Source organism: Bos javanicus, chromosome 13 (assembly GCF_032452875.1).
Source record: "Bos javanicus breed banteng chromosome 13, ARS-OSU_banteng_1.0, whole genome shotgun sequence".
In the NCBI taxonomy this organism is placed as follows: Eukaryota; Metazoa; Chordata; class Mammalia; order Artiodactyla; family Bovidae; genus Bos; species Bos javanicus.
Window position 1 is genome coordinate 47,251,927 of NC_083880.1, and position 12,192 is coordinate 47,264,118.

At 42.7% G+C, this 12,192-nt stretch overlaps 1 protein-coding gene across 2 annotated transcripts in view; it reads right to left on the reverse strand.

Annotated features, from left to right (window-relative positions):
* Nucleotides 1-12,192, reverse strand: part of SLC23A2 (solute carrier family 23 member 2) — a 143,982-nt gene that overhangs the window by 10,987 nt on the left and 120,803 nt on the right. For both annotated transcript variants that reach the window (XM_061436583.1, XM_061436584.1), the window contains exons 9-12: nt 10,641-10,761; nt 9,831-9,987; nt 6,395-6,542; nt 5,167-5,272 (exon numbers count right to left, since the gene is read on the reverse strand). In XM_061436583.1, coding sequence (XP_061292567.1) covers nt 5,167-5,272; nt 6,395-6,542; nt 9,831-9,987; nt 10,641-10,761 — 532 coding nt within the window. The remainder of the gene's footprint in view (nt 1-5,166; nt 5,273-6,394; nt 6,543-9,830; nt 9,988-10,640; nt 10,762-12,192) is intronic.

A 12,192-nucleotide genomic window follows, 5' to 3' on the forward strand; every position in this document is an offset into this window, starting at 1 on the left:
CTTCTCCTCCCAGCATATTAATCATGAGAGGCGGCACAGCCTAGAGACCACCGTGTGCAGGATTCTAGAGCTGAGAGGCCTGACTCCTATCTCTGCTCCATCTCTAACCATATGATGGGCATTAGCCTCTCTGCGTGGCAGGATCCTCATCTCCGTGACAATGAACAGCGTGCTTCTGCTTTGAGGATTTATAAGCTCCATGTAAAATAGTCTGAACAACATCTGGCAAGCATTAGGTTATTTGATAGCCTCCCACCTGAACTTGCTTCCTCTGGCCTTTCTTCTGCCCACCTGTCCTCTCCATTGTAACGGAGTAACCTCTTTAATATCATGATTTAGGAGATCAGGTCCCTGCCTAAGTCTTCTGGTGCTCATCCCCCTCCTGGCCAGTTCTGACACATATCAAAGTACTGATACTACCCTAAAGCTACCTCCCCTGCAAAGCCTTCTTTCATTCCAAGGCTCGATTCTCCCAACATTGGACTTCTGCAGCATCACACACAGCATTTCACATGTGGACTCAACTTTATTGGTTAAGTTTGATCTCTGCCTTCTAGAAGCGTCCATCTAGTTCACTGTCACTCAGGTAACAAGAGACAGAGCTGGCACTGGGCTCAAGAATCCTGCACTATTGGTCTCTACTCTGTGCTGCCTCTCCCAAGAGAACATCCTGAGGACATAAACTGGATTAAAGAGCTTCCAGAAATGGAATAGTGTCCACAATGCTTTATGTGGGAGTTACAATGAATAGGAAATGGCTATTTAAATAATTAAAATGAAATGAAATGTAAAACCGGACTCAGTTGTACTAGCTACATTTCAAGTGTTCAGTAGGAATAAGCGGCTGGGGGCTCCCTCAGGGGATAGTGCAAGTACAGAACATTTCCACTGCTGCACCATTCTCCTGGATGATTGCTGGGCTAGACCTTGCAAGAGCTTCTCAATGAGCCCAAGGGTCAAGTTCAGAGTAAGAAGCAAATCTTTTACTAAGCTACCCAGCTAGAATCAGTCACAGCTGATGCTGGAGCCTAGCTTCCATTATTCCAATTTACAGCTCATCCCCTTATACCACCACTAAGTGCAGGGATGCAGCAAAAAGGGTCATGCAAATTGGCAATGGAGCAAAAATGACTGACGCTTGGCTATATTACATGATAAGGAAGCCTTTCATTTACAAAAAGCAAGCATTTTCAGCAAACATTTTCAAGGACCAGCACTTCAGAGTGAGGGGGAGGTGATGGATACAAATACAAGTAAATCATAAGCTTATGATCAAATAATGATACTGCTGCAATTATTAGGTTGTGGGTTGTCCAGTGGGAAGAAAAAACTCTGAGAAGTTGGGGAGGATTCCCTAGAGATGGTCTTGAGGGATGAGTAAGACAAAGAGCAACCAGACAGAGGGATCCATCTCCCAGCAGAGTCAGTCCTGTTAGATGTGCAGTGGGGAGGACTGGGCTGGCCCTAAGGATGCTGAAACAATAAATCTTGTATGAAAACCATGCATGGAGGGCTGATCTACCTTAGACGCTGTCCAAAAAAAGCAGCAAGTTAGTCACTCTTTTGTTCAACAAACATTAACCAAGTGCCTGTTATACATTTCTATTCTAAACACCAGAGACACAGCCCTAAAATCCCTGCCCTCCTGGTGCTTATGTGAAGCCTTCACATCTTTCTCACTGCACTCTCCCTGGAACCACTTCCTAGGCTCCCTTCTGATCTCCTTCTTGAGTTGCAGCTCTGCCTCCAGGGCCACTGAAAAACTGACACTGCATTTCTGACTTTCCAAAAGTGTTCAACAGGGTGGTATGCTGCAGAGGAGAAATGATCTCCTTTTGGATACCATCAAAAAAGATAGTATGGCCAAGAAGATGGTGTTTACTCTTCCTAGAAATAAACTTAGGTCTAAATATTATATAACAATATCTCTAGTTTGCTTATCTAAGCACATGCTAAATGCTTTACATGAAGTAATTCCAAAATTCTGCAAGAAATTCAGAGAGGAGATGTAACTTGCCCATGGTCATGTCAGAAGAATATGACAGAGCCAGGGCTGAATCCAAAGCAACCACCTCCCTACCATGTCATGCCGCCCTTTTCTGTGGGACAGACAGTGGGACACTCTCAACATAGCAGTCCTGCACATGGAATCCAACCCATCCAACCTGCAGAACTTCAGAACATACAGCAGGGTAGGCAGCCTCACCTCTAATCAAGTAGTCAGAATGTCCATGTCTGTACATGGAATGCCATAACTGGATAAAGGACAGTAAATAGTAGAGTTGCCAGGAAATGGAGACAGATCCTCAGAAAGAGCCACAGATCACCCTCTTTCTATATGTTCTGGAAGACTGGTACAATGGTCCAGACTAATGCTGTCTGAAAGAATTTCACACAATGATGGAAATGTTCTGTATCTGTGCTTTCCTTTGGCATCCACCAGCCACATGTGGCTACTGACTACCATACTGTACAACATAGACCTAGATCTAGAACTGCTAGATTTCACATATGAGTTCTTATCAGAAAAGCAACTGTTCCAAGCCCTTCAGCTGGATAAAAGGCAGGATACAGCCTTAAAACTTTTGCTTCCTTTTTCCTGGGCAGGGATCTTCCATTAGCCACATGGTTTAGGCCACAGAGAAGTTTCTGGTGCTAGTCCTACTTCCCAACCCCAAGGCATTTGTATAGATGTCTCAATTATAGCCCCTTGTGAGTAAGAGTAATGGAGCCAACTCCCTCAAATTGATAAGGCCTCTGCTAGGGGAAGTGGCTCCAAAGGAATTCAGAGAGAAGATCAATTGGCTCAATTAAAAAATGCTGGCAGGGTGCCTTTTCAGAATAAGCCAGCACCATCTAAATTATAATAAAGGTAATTATTTCTCAAACCATCTCAGTAATGTTTTAGAAGGAACCCTAATGACAGCACTACTTACTCCCTATAGTGACTCTAGTTAAATTATCTGTGATGTATTTTAAAGAGGTGCAGAAAGAGAGCTAGCTTATTAAACTGTTTCCCCAAGAGTCCCTCCATCTATAATAATTTTACCATTATGTTATTTTGGATTAGTTACAGGTCTACAGGTTCATGGCAGCAAACTTGCTAGAGAGTTAATGGCTTACACCCCATTTGGTGCCCATTTGACCCTCTCCTTAGCTCTGTGTGCTCAGTATCTGCAGCAATAGGACCCAGGGATCCTGGAAGGAAATGCCCATCAGGCAGCCCTCACATGTCATGCACAAGGAGAGACAGGCAGCCAGCGTGGCCACTGGCACACCTAAGGTTGAGCTCTGTGATGGCCTGGCCAATTTACAGAAAAACCAACCAGCAAGTCAGGCTTGTACAATGTATGCTCTACTCCCTCTGACCTGGATTTGCAGTTAAAATTACCCAAACCAAGTATCTGGTTTCTTTTTCCTGGTTATAGAATAGTGCAAAGAGCTGGAGGAAGATTTCTAATTTTAAAGAGGTCAAATGATTCCAGAATGCTCCAACTCACCCCCAAGTTCTCAAGATACAAGGTTGAGGAGAGGGAGACCTCTGACCCATGCAGTCCATCTTGGATGATGCTGAACCAGTTCTAACCGTGTCTAGCTGCGCAGCATACAATGGCCAGGGCCGAGCTGCATTCCTCAACACCCTGGGCTAACAGCAAGCATTGGCCCAAAGCAACTGGGATATAAAATTTATTTCCTAGTAAATCTGAAAGGCCGAGAAGCAGCCTCCTTGTTCCTGAAGCTAGATTATGGTATGTATGCTTGGAGTGGGGTTAGGGGGAAAGACAAGTGGGGAGGACTTCAGACCAGGTACCGCTTCAACCTGAGTGACTTGCTATGGCTTGTTGTGTTCACTAACTCCACAACAGATTTCATCTGAAAGAGAATGATGCTGCTACAGTTTGAAAACTTCATTAATTCTTTACTGTAAGATTGATTTATTTGTAATGGGTAAAGCAATTTCTGGGGCTTCCCTGGTAGCTCAGCTGGTAAAGAATCTGCTTGCAATGCAGGAGACCCTGGTTCAATTCCTGGGTCGGGAAGTTTCCCTGGAGAAGGGATAGGCTACCCGCTCCAGTATTCTCGGGCTTCCCTGATGGCTCACATAGTAAAGAATCTGCCTGCAACCTGCCTGGGTTTGATCCCTAGGTTCGGAATATCCCCTGGAGGAGGGCATGGCAACCCACTCCAGTATTTTTGCCTGGAGTATTCCCATGGACAGAGGAGACTGGCGGGCTGCAGTCTAAGGGGTCGCAAAGAGTCAGACATGACTGAGCAACTAACCACAGAGATAGAATGCAATTTCTAATCTAGAATTAGTGCCATCTCCTAACTGGTCTCCTGTTTCCACCCTCTTCCCAGACCCCAGTCGTCTACTTTCATCATAGCAGCCATAGTAATTCTAAAAAAAAAACACCCAAAACAAAACCAGATGGACTCACACCCGGCGGGACTCTCTCCCTGACTACTTCCACTTAGGCTTTGGCAGCCTTTAAGGCCTACATGACCTGGTCCTCAGTTACCTCAAGAACCTCATCTGCTCTTACCCAATGACCCCCACTCCCATCTCTGCTCCTGCCCCACTGGCCTCCTTGCTGAGCTGCAGCATACCAGGGTGGTTCTGTGATAGCACTCTGCCCCCTGTCTGAAAGCCCCTTCCCTAGGTACCTGCACAGTTCCCTCCCTCAGTTCTGTCAGGCCTTTGCTCAAGGTCACCTTCTCAGTGAGGCTTAGCCTGATCACCCTAACTTACCCCTCTGATCCCCCCATTTTGCCCCATATTTCTGTCATACTTATTATGCTTACTATTTATTGCTTGTCTTCCTCTGATAGAATGTAAACTCCATAAATGATGGAAATATTTTTCTTTTTCATTCACTGATGTATCCCAAGTGCCTAGAATAGTGGCCTCACAAAGGGTCAGTGCTTAATAAAAATTTGTAGAATGCATGAAGAAATAGCACCTGAATGCCTGCCTACCCAGGCCAGTCAAGGGGAAAGAGACCTCTATCAGCATTCCAAAAACTCATCAATGAATCAAAAAGAGATGGGGAAGAAGATGATCTCAGAATTGGAGGCCATCATTTCGGAACTCACAGTGGCCAGACCAATCAACAAAACGGATCAACATTTAGAGGCCCAACCATTTAATTATAAAAATATCTGTACCTTAGTAATTCCCAAAACTCCAATGTTGGGACTGGATGAAGTAGAGCCATTCCCAGTTCCAAAAATGCCATCGAGAACACAGGAGAGACCCTCCACGAAAATCCCCCTAAAATGTAAAGGAATGGAGTAAAGAAAAACATTAATTCAATGGGAGAAACACTCTGAAATAGTCTAAATGGTTATGACCCAAAGGCAGGGTCCACAGACCTGTAGCCTCTACTCTCCCCAGGAGGGGTTAACAATGCAGAATCCCAGGCCTGAAGACGCACATTTTAACAGGGTTCTCCATGCTCATTCATGGAGAAATGAAAGATGTGCTTTCAGAAGCACATCTCTGAATCACACATTAGATGCAAGTGTTTAAAAATTATTCCAAATTAAAATATTTTTGCCAGAAAATAATCATTTGTGGTAATCTAAGACAACATAGGTCATCCATAGATTTGATTCCTTTCTTATTAATACAGTTTTATCAGAAAGAAAATGCTTTGTAATTTTATAAATGTTGGAACTTTCAAAAGAACCAATATATAAATAATTTATTCATATGCACTAGCTCCATTAGAGAAAAATGGAAAAACTAGGGCTCTAAACACCAACAGAAGCAATGCAAAAGATGCAGAGATATCAGCCCTTTCGTTCTCATCACACACAATTCCTTCTGGAAGGGTGGCAGCTGGCTGGGAAAGGTGGGATGATCTGGGCTACTTTATTTTCTTTACAGCTTCTATACAGCCCAATTTAACCCCAGCATTGAGAAACTGAAGACTATATCTACTGAGAATATAAACTTCACAGCTCATAAACCTCTAGATTTTATAGACTTCATTTATTTCTGCTCTTGTCTCTCTCTATACGAATTGTAACTGTGAAATGAACAGTAGGGAAAACAAGAAATCAAAGGGGACAATACATCCATGATCCCAAACCAAGCAAAGAACAATGGCAGTGTCTGGCACTTGTTTTGCTGAGTTTAAGGTCTGGCGAGATCTCACAGAGAATGTCTTATACGATTGTCACCATGAGAAAGAAGGGTGGGAATTCTGCTCTATATTATTTGGATGTGGAAAATGAGAGCAAAACAGGGGCAGTTACTTATTCAAAACAAACAGCCAATAAAGAGCCCTGATGCTTGGCTACTTCATGTTGAAACTCTTGACTGTCCAAACCAAAGAGCAAAGTATAAGGCACTGGGCCCAGTGAAGAGTTCATTTTCTCAGGAACCCACCTGTTTATTGCATGGATGGGAGGTGATGGGGCACAGGACAACCTTGCACAGGCATAGTAGTCCCCGATAGACTCGATAATACTGGCAACAACCGCACTGAGCATGCCGATGACACCAGCTGCAGAGACAGTGGGCAGTCCCCACTGAACTAAGGAAGAAAAACAAGCATGAAAGCCTCATAAACTTTCTTAGAGGGGCAGGCGAAAGTTATCAGGATATTGAGCCATTCAGTATGTCAGGACTCTATAAGAACCACTCAGATTTTTAAAGCTCATGGTAACTATTTTTACACATAAGTCATCAGTGCAAAATGCCTGGGAATAGTTCCTGAGTTGAATGAAAACAGTAATAATCAGGATTGATCTGCTTTATTTAAAAGAAATTGTTTGACTGGAAGAGGCGGGTGCTCCTCTTTCTTGCTTCAAAGCCACACTCAGTGTCTGCTAAATTAGAATTTAACACAGCCTGCTGTGTTGGGATTGGTATTTGTATGCAGAGAATGTTTAGCCCTGCTGTGCAAAGCATGGTACAAAACAGTGCTCCTGTCCAGAGGGAGGCATCAAATGGAAAAGCAGTGAAAAGTCATCACGTAAATTTAAATGCCAACAGTCGAGCATGGCACAAAGTATAGACAACCCTTTTCTAGTATAATACCAGCACTTTTTTAAAAGTACATCATGTTACAGAAAACTAAAGAGTTTCCTTTAAGAAAGCAAAGCAAAGACCCCAGGTAGATTCATTTTGAGTATCCGGATTTAAAAGTGTATCTATTTGGACACTGAAAACCACTGATCTTCTTTAATAAAAACAGCATGAGGAACCTTCACTGCTAAAATGAATAGACTTCTTTGTGAAGTACCTAGACTTTCTTTCCCTGAACCATTAGTTATTACAGAGCTACTCAGTAGAAAGTACATGAAGAGAAATGTGTAGAATGTCTTGTGCAGGGGCCAACAATATACCTAAAAGATTTCAACAGTGCAATGGTTGGATGTCGCAATCAGTACCAGTTAGGAAGTCAGGAAGTGCCACAGTCTCTGTTGAAGAAGAGTCTGGAAAGCAGCACACAGAGCGGAGAAGGCGTTCTGGAGGGGCAATCAGTGGATGGACAGAGCCGGGGAGAAATAGGCTGCTGCTCACCAGAGGAGGCCTGGGGCAGGTGGGCTTGGAAGGCCTTAACCAACCTCCTGGAGGGGCTTGGCCTCTGGCTCCTGGGTGATGGAGCAACCCCAAGTTTAGGAGGGGAAAGATAACACATAAAGTAAGATGTACAGAATATCCCTTGTGTGTGTGTATGGACAGAACTTTTCCTTCCTGGAGCTCACTTTGCCCCATGGGAGCTGACCAGGGGATGTTGAGGCAGTTTATATTCAGGGGTTCAAGGTCCAGACCCACCAGCAACTGGTTTGGTCAACATCTCGTCCCTGGACTAGTTTGGAATGGATTCTTCTCATGCAGATGATTTCTTTATCAAGCAACATTTTGTGTTTTCTAAATAACCTTTGATACAGTTTTCTTTACTAAGGCAGCAATATGGTTTCATTTATGTGTCTAGATTTTGGGATGGGAGTCTTATTTTATTTTGCCATTTATTATTTATCAGAAATTGCCTTTTATTTTCTCAGACTTTTTACTTTAATTGCTTTCTTATCCCCCACACTTTGCCTGAAATCCTCAGCAAGATTTTTAAAATCTTTATCCTATTTACTTCAACATTTAAAATTTATAATCTTAATTTTTGACCCCTTTTCCTTCAGATTATTTATTTAAAATTTAAACCTGTTGGCCTCCAGCCTTCTATTTAAGCCTGTTACTTCATCTTTCTTTTCATCTAGAACTTTTAGTTTGTTACTTGATAGCAGGGTTTCTCAGCCTGGCACTTTTGACATTTTGGATGTGAAATCTGTATTTTAACAACCAGTCCAAGTAATTCCTAGCATACTAAAGACTAAGAACCACTGGTCTAGATATATAAAAACTTGTCTCTGGATTAAGATACATGAAAACTTATCTCTGGATTAGGAAGTACATAAGACTACACCCTTCTGGCTCAGGGAACAGCTCTTTATCTAGGGAAGCTCTGGCAATAGAGGAGCTGGTAGCACTCAAGGGCTGTTGTGAAAAGAAACCAGACAGCACCCTCTGCAATCATAATGTTAAGGACCTGCCCACTTGGTTATGCCTCCCTGTGCACAGGCCCCATGGTCCCTGAGCAAAGTCTCATCTCTCAACACACGCACAGCTGCTTCTCTGGGACAGCCCGCTCTGTGTTTCTATTAATATTTGTGCTCATCTTGGGAGCCACATGTATAGGCAGAGAGGACCACCCATATGTGCTGTGGGGGCTACCTGCCTTCCCATGGCTTCAACTGACTCCCTCATCAACAGACTTTTAATCTCATTTTATCTCAGATTTCATGTATGTTTATGAACCTTGTATGGAGGGGACAGGCATACATAAATACATACTTAAACCATATAATCTGATGAGATTCAGAATGCTTTAGAAAGACTAAACTTTTTACAGTGTTTGTAAATGTGTTAAGACCAGGACGAACAACTTCCAGAATCACTATCGTTTAACATGCTTAGAACATTTATCTTTGACCCAATCTTAATATTTTTGGCTTTTCCTCATTGTCAGAAAATAAGAAAATGTGACAATTGGATAGGGGTGTAAACTGAAACAATCTGACTAAGCTCAGGCCTTATTCTAACAAAAACCTTAAATGCTGGGAACAGTCTTCACATTACAACAAGTATGTAATAATCACTGGGTTCACACAAAACGCTTCTGGGGCTAGGGTCCAGAAAATGCTACACATGAATCCAAGTGACACCTCACAGCTGGGGTTCATACACCCCTGCCACCTGGCCAAGAGTTACCCAACAATGAAATTATAACTTAAGATCCATTGTCTGTTTGTGAATATTAGTTTACCTGACAGCTGTGACCAAAAAAAAAAAAAAAAAGAATGATTATGGCTACCTGTTGAAAGATTATACAAATTCCACCAGGCTTGAGCAGTCTACTAATCTTCAGGCCCCTCCTACTCAAGTCTGTTCATTTCGGTGGTTTGGGTACTGTGCAGCTCTATACTTGCCTTTCTAAGCAGCTGACCTCAAATCCTGGCCATTAGAGCTCAAATCTGGCAAGAGGCTCCTTGAGCCTGAGATTTTGTCCTAATGGAACCAAAAGAATCAACTAGTACAACTGAGAAGAGAGCTGGTTAGTCTCTACAGTCCTCTGGAAACAGAGCCTCCTGCCTCCCTTCTCTGCTAATCTAATCCTCTGAAGGCCAGAATGGTACGACTTTCGGGGCATGCTCTGCAACAAAGAAGACCTTTGGTGTTGCAGAGCTTCCTGCCAACTCCCAACTCCTCTAGGTTGGACCCGTGTGAGCTCCTGACCACTCATGACCACCAGAATACTTACATGGGTATGGGACCTTAAACCACGGGGCTACCAGAAGCACACCCTGCCTGGCATCAGTTCGAGCATAGAAGCCATACTTCGTGCTGTCAGGAGGGAAGACATCTGTCACTGTGAAGATGAAGCAGAGTAGCCAGGATACAAGGATGGCCAGGATGATCTGAAGTGGTCAAAGGAAAAAGCTCTGTCAGGCCAACAGAACTGGTGGTTGCTAGCAAAACATGCCTTCCTGCAATGGGATTATTATATCTCAGAGCCCAACAGTACTTTGCAGAAAAAAACATATAAAGGATCTGTGTAAAACCTATTCCTTGAATGGAATCAAATTTAGAGACAGTAGTTTCATATAGTAAAGTTATTTAGTTTGAAACTGGCTAGTAAAATAAGAATAATGGACAATGGGCCTGAAAAGGCCACGTGGAGTCAGACCTCCCTCAGCTCCAAGGAGAATCAATGTCCTCTTACATACTGTTAAAAAGACTCCATGGTCTCTTGGATGGCATTGCCAACTTGATGGACATGAGTTTGAGCAAGCTCTGGGAGTTGGTGATGGACAAGGAAGCCTGGCGTGCTGCAGTCGATGGGGTTGCAAAGAGTCAGACACAACTGAGTGACTGAACTGAAAAGGACTCCAGGACTGGAAACTTCTACCACTTCTAAAATTTAGGTCCATGATGGTCATTAGAAGTCTGAGATCATCACACAGACATGGTCCCTCAGGACAACATGCCTAACCCCCTCTTCTCATTATAAACTTTTTACATATGAACCAAATGCAATAGTGTCAAAAAAAAAAAAAAGGTAATTACTCACAGGGAACATTTTGAAAAGCTGTAACTTATATGCAGTCCATCCTTTCTTGGATTTGTAAATTGGGAGAGGAAATTTAACATTTCTGGCATATTGAGAAAATAGTAATACTAGGAAAATAGTCCTGAGGAGAGAAAGAAAATGAACTAGGTTAAAGGCTGTTACATCTACGTTAAAAATAATACTCAAAGTTTCAATGACAAAATTGACCACATGTGTTCAATTCATTTCTCTAGAAAGCTGCTATTCCTCTATTATTTGGGAAATGTCTTTTGGAAATGTCATTTTTACATCTTAACATTTCCAAATATGGAAATGAGATTGTCATGTAAATGCTTCAGCTAAATATCCCTTAGGAGATGAAGAAAAACTGAAGAATGTACATACTGATAGGAAAAGTTCACGCTATGTGAGAAAAAGACAAGATGCCAGATACAACAATACAAAATTACAACTACGAATTAACTAAAAAACAAGCAGCTACCACACAAGAGTGCATGTGTATACACATGCATGAACGCAAACAGGTAAGAAGGACATGATCCGGATGCTCACAAGGATGGTTTAGTCCCCATTTTTCTGTATGTTCTGATTTACTTGGAAGGAACATAAATTACTTTTAAAAAGAAAAAACTAAACTTAAATATTTAAGAAAGCTATATACAATAGCATTCAATATTAATAATAATATTCCTGGGCTTCCCTAGCGTGGCTCAGTGATAAAGACTCTGCCTGTCAATGCAGGAGACATGGGTTCGATCCCTGATCCAAGAAGATCCCACACGCAACAACGCAACTAAACCCATGTGCCGCAATTACTGAGCCTGTGCTCTAGAGCCCAGGAGCCTCAACTACTGAAGCCTGTGCTCTGCAACAAGAGAAACCACCTCAATAAGAAGCCCATACATTGCAACTAGAATAGCCCCTGCTTGCAACAACTAGAGAAAAGCCCAAGCAGCAACAAAGACCTAGCACAGCCAAAAATAAATTTTTAAAAATTATATATATATATATACGTATATATGTGCATGTGTGCTTAGTCGCTCAGTTGTGTCTGACTCTTTGTGACCCCATGGACTGTAGCCTGCCATGTTCCTGTTCCTCCCTCCACAAGGATTCTCCAGGCATGAATACTGGAGTGGGTTGCCATGCTCTCCTCCAGGGGATCTTCCCAATTCAGAGATCGAACCCAGGTCTCCTGCAATGCAGGCAGATTCTTTACCATCTGAGCCACCAGGGAAACCCAAGAATACTGGAGTGGGTAGCTAACTATCCCTTCTCCAGGTGAACTTCCTGATTCAGGAACTGAACTGTGGTCTTCTGCATTGCAGGTGGATTTTTTACCAGCTGAGCTACCCGGGAAGCCCATGAAATATATTCATATATAAACAATATTCCTGAGAGATTTCTGTCTCAAGACATTATGCACTGGTCTTCCCGCCCATTAGCCTACTCTTCCACAGTAGCTTCTATAATCATTTACTTTACAGACAGACAAAGCCAGCAGTCCAAGATCATGCAGCTATGTTGGCCAGGGGTCTAGCTCTACAGCCTG